The sequence below is a fragment of the Sinocyclocheilus grahami genome, unplaced genomic scaffold (genome assembly GCF_001515645.1).
Source record: "Sinocyclocheilus grahami isolate Dianchi unplaced genomic scaffold, SAMN03320097.WGS_v1.1 scaffold491.1, whole genome shotgun sequence".
Classification (NCBI taxonomy): domain Eukaryota; kingdom Metazoa; phylum Chordata; class Actinopteri; order Cypriniformes; family Cyprinidae; genus Sinocyclocheilus; species Sinocyclocheilus grahami.
Genome location: NW_015505670.1, coordinates 575,890 through 579,974, shown reverse-complemented (window position 1 = coordinate 579,974; position 4,085 = coordinate 575,890). Strand labels below are relative to the sequence as shown.

The window sequence follows — 4,085 nt, the reverse complement described above, 5'->3', positions numbered from 1 at the left end:
TGTTTTTCATCTGAAACGTGCTGCGATTTATATTCCAAAGCCACTCATATAATGCAGAAACAATCAAGCAAGCTAAACACACGCAACGCATGCACGTATTTGTACTGGTGCAGAATAGTACAGCCTATAGCGCATTTTACACAAGCTGTTAGATTCACTTTCGCCAGAAAGTCGTGTATGCCTAAGGTTAAAAATAAATGACATTTATAGTGAATGCCCCTATAAATGGTCTTATTTTTACGATTTAGTTTTAATCCAAATGATGCATGTACTAAGTGAGTGAACATCAAAGATCACACAACAGAATTGCGCGCGCGCGCTCTCTCACTCTCTCTGTCGTTAAGTAACTTGTGCATTGTTTTACTTGTTTTTGACGTATCCGACCGAACTACAAACTTTCCAGTGATGTCTGTGAGAAAGGTATATTCACTCGACAAGCTCGCGCATCTGCGCTGCCGTGTGCTCAATCCACTCAGCGCGCTTTGCTTATCAACTCGCGCACATCAGCTATTCAGGCGTTAATACTGAATGTTTAACATTATATTCATTGCATACATATACTTCGTAGAAGGGAAAGATGAATGCGGCCAGGTACAGGGATATCCTGGACGAAAACTTTCTCCAGAGTGCTCAGGACCTCAGACTGGGCCGAAGGTTTACCTTCCAACAAGACAATGACCCTAAGCACACAGCTAAAATAATGAAGGAGTGGCTTCACAACAACTCTGTGACTGTTCTTAAATGGCCCAACCCGAGCCCTGACTTAAACCCAATTGAGCATCTCTGGAGAGACCTAAAAATGGCTGTCCACCAACGTTTACCATCCAACCTGACAGAACTGGAGAGGATCTGCAAGGAGGAATGGCAGAGGATCCACAAATCCAGGTGTGAAAAACTTGTTGCATCTTTCCCAAAAAGACTCATGGCTGTATTAGATCAAAAGGGTGCTTCTACTAAATACTGAGCAAAGGGTCTGAATACTTAGGACCATGTGATATTTCAGTTTTTCTTTTTTAATAAATCTGCAAAAATGTCAACAATTCTGTGTTTTTCTGTCAATATGGGGTGCTGTGTGTACATTAATGAGGAAAAAAAATTAACTTAAATGATTTTAGCAAATGGCTGCAATATAACAGAGTGAAAAATGTAAGGGGGTCTGAATACTTTCCGTACCCACTGTATATCCAAAATAATCTATATTGAATCTAATCGCATCAAAATTAGAATCGAATTGAAAGCTTGTGAAGGATAATAGAATCAATTTGTGAAATTTGTGTCAAAACCCAGCCCTACTGTTTAACATGTTTCAAAATATTTAAACCAAAAATATTTAATGCTACTGCAGTAACAAAAACATTTAAAGGGTCAGGGAGAAAGGTCAGAAAATTGCTAAATAATGAAACCCAATAATGATCCCCATTGACTTCCATAGTATTTTTCCCCATACGATGTAAGTCAGTGGCTACCAGCAACTGTTTGGCTATCCACATTCTTCAAAATATCTTCTTTTGTGTTCAGCAGAAGAAAGAAATTTATACAAGTTGGAACAACTTGAGGTTGACTAAAATTTTGGATGCCCCTTTGATGCAGCAATTACCCCTTTTCAACATCTATTAGGGGTTATTGAAACAATATCTAAGTCTCTGCATTAATGACACCTGCTAACTGCACCCACATAATAGCATGTACTCCTTCACTAGCAACCTGTGTCTTCATCTCATTTTTCTCCACGCCATGGCATTTGTGAGAGACACAGCGGGAAAGGAGAGGATGGCAGCAAGAGAGAGACACATGAGAGTTGCGGAGTGGAATGTGTCTGTGTACATTTATGTTTTGAAAATATACCGGTGCCATCATCACCACCATGCAGACAGTCATTTACATGTGGGCATATTCATACAGGGAATCATCAGTGACATAGAGAATTTCAGCTATTCAAAATGCAAAGCCCTTGTCGTTTTGTGCCTTTGACGTGTGGCGAGGGCAGGATGTACACTGGCGTGGGTTTTTCTCATGGTCTGCTACTTAAATCACAGTTGTTTCATAAGCTCTCGGTCATGGCAGCTCTTTGACGGTGCAGTGCAGCTCCACTCAAGCACAGCGTGCAGTTCCTCCCTCCTCACCCCACCCCAGCTGACTGTCATGACTTTATTAATTAAGGCTGGCACTCGTCCCAGTCGGTAGCAGCTGAAACTGGGAGGAAAGCAAGAGCGAATGTGTAAGAAGAGCGTGGCACCAGCCTATCTGTCTGCTCGCTCCAGGAATGGAGACGTTCTCCTGACAAGCTTGACCTTAGCTGCTCATCGGGATGCGCAAGCGCTCCCTCGCTGAGCCTTCCTGGGGAGCGGCAGCATCTTTTGAAGGTTGAAGGTCACTGCAGACTGTTGCTAAAACACAAAATGCTGTTTTCTCTGTGCACGAAGGAACCTAATAATAAACCTTGTGAGGAAATGATGGCACATTGAGTCAAACTAAAGGCTGTTTCTGTTCTCTTGTAGCTGTGGAGACCCAGAGCACAAGCTCAGAGGAGATCGTACCCAGCCCACCTTCTCCACCACCACCACCACGGATCTACAAGCCCTGTTTCGTCTGCCAGGACAAGTCCTCGGGCTACCACTATGGAGTTAGCGCATGTGAAGGGTGCAAGGTAAGAATCTAGCCCATTTCAATTTGCAGAAGGATTGAGGCCACAAATGTTTTTGGTCGCTTTAGTCACACTTGTCTATGTTCGACGCCAATTCAGTGTTTCCCCTGCCATTATTTTAGGGGGGCACCCGCCCCCACAACGGCACCCCCCACCCCCCTTGAAGGTCAAGTTCATTTTTTTAAATTATATTTTCTCTATAGCGCCAGATCACAACAGAAGTCATTTAAAGTTACCTTTCTTATAGAACATGTCTATACCTTGTTCTTTCATTAAGCAAACTAAATAGCCTTATGTTATTTATCTTATTTACACGACGGCATGTCATTTCAGTCTCTACGTTATGGTCGCGCGCTCTGTATCACGCACAGCGGAGTTCCGCCCGATGCGCGCGCTCACACACACACACACACACACTCACTCCCACTAGTATTTGTAAATATTAAGCCGCAAAATGATTCATATTTAAATATGAATTCTGCGTGTCTGTGTTAATGAATGGCGCAGACGCGCGGTTTTGTGTAGTACTCGTACTGAAACGCTCGTGATGCTTCCAGTGATACAAAATGTAAATACACAACACAGAATTTCTGAGCAAAAAAATCATAAGGCTGTTTTAAGAATAAATGAAACTTGTTTTATGCTTTCAAATTAGACATGCTAAAACAGAATTTGGTTACAATAAAACATAAGGTTGGACAAATAAAACATTTCATATGGCCCTAAACGTAATATTTGTTAAACTTTTAATAAATTGATGTTAAATTGTTTAAGTTTCATGATTTTAATGAATTAGACATGCTTTTTGATTAATCTACCCGTATTACGATTACGGGTAATCTACCAACACCAGCAGATGACATAGCAGCCCAAATTATCACTGACTGTGGAAACTTCACACTGGACTTCAAGCAACATGGTTTCTGTGCCTCTCTACTCTTCCTCCAGACTCTGGGACCTTGATTTCCAAATGAAATGCAAAATTTACTTTCATCTGAAAAGAGGACTTTGGTCCACTGTGTTTTCTGAAGTCCACAGTCAACGCAGCCATCTACCAGGAAATTTTAGAGCACTTCATGCTTCCTTCTGCTGACAAGCTTTATGGAGATGCCGATTTCATTTTCCAGCAGGACTTGGCACCTGCCCACACTGCCAAAGGTACCAAAAGCTGGTTCAATAACCATGGTGTTACTGTGCTTGATTGGCCTGCAAACTCGCCTGACCTGAACCCCATAGAGAATCTATGGGGTATTGTCAAGAGGCAGATGAGAGACACCAGACTCAACAATGCAGATGAGCTGAAGGCTGCTATCAAAGCAACTTGGGCTTCCATACCACCTCAGCAGTGCCACAGGCTGATTGTCTCCATGCCACGCCGCACTGATGCAGTAATTCATGCAAAAGGAGCCCCTACCAAGTATCGAGTACATGTACAGTAAAT

The 4,085-nt window shown here is 42.4% G+C and overlaps 1 protein-coding gene across 3 annotated transcripts in view; it reads left to right on the top strand.

The window, feature by feature from the left end:
• LOC107554136 (retinoic acid receptor alpha-B) overlaps positions 1-4,085 on the top strand; it is a 147,815-nt gene that overhangs the window by 119,674 nt on the left and 24,056 nt on the right. For all 3 annotated transcript variants that reach the window (XM_016236549.1, XM_016236550.1, XM_016236551.1), the window contains one exon: positions 2,499-2,647. In XM_016236549.1, coding sequence (XP_016092035.1) covers positions 2,499-2,647 — 149 coding nt within the window. The remainder of the gene's footprint in view (positions 1-2,498; positions 2,648-4,085) is intronic.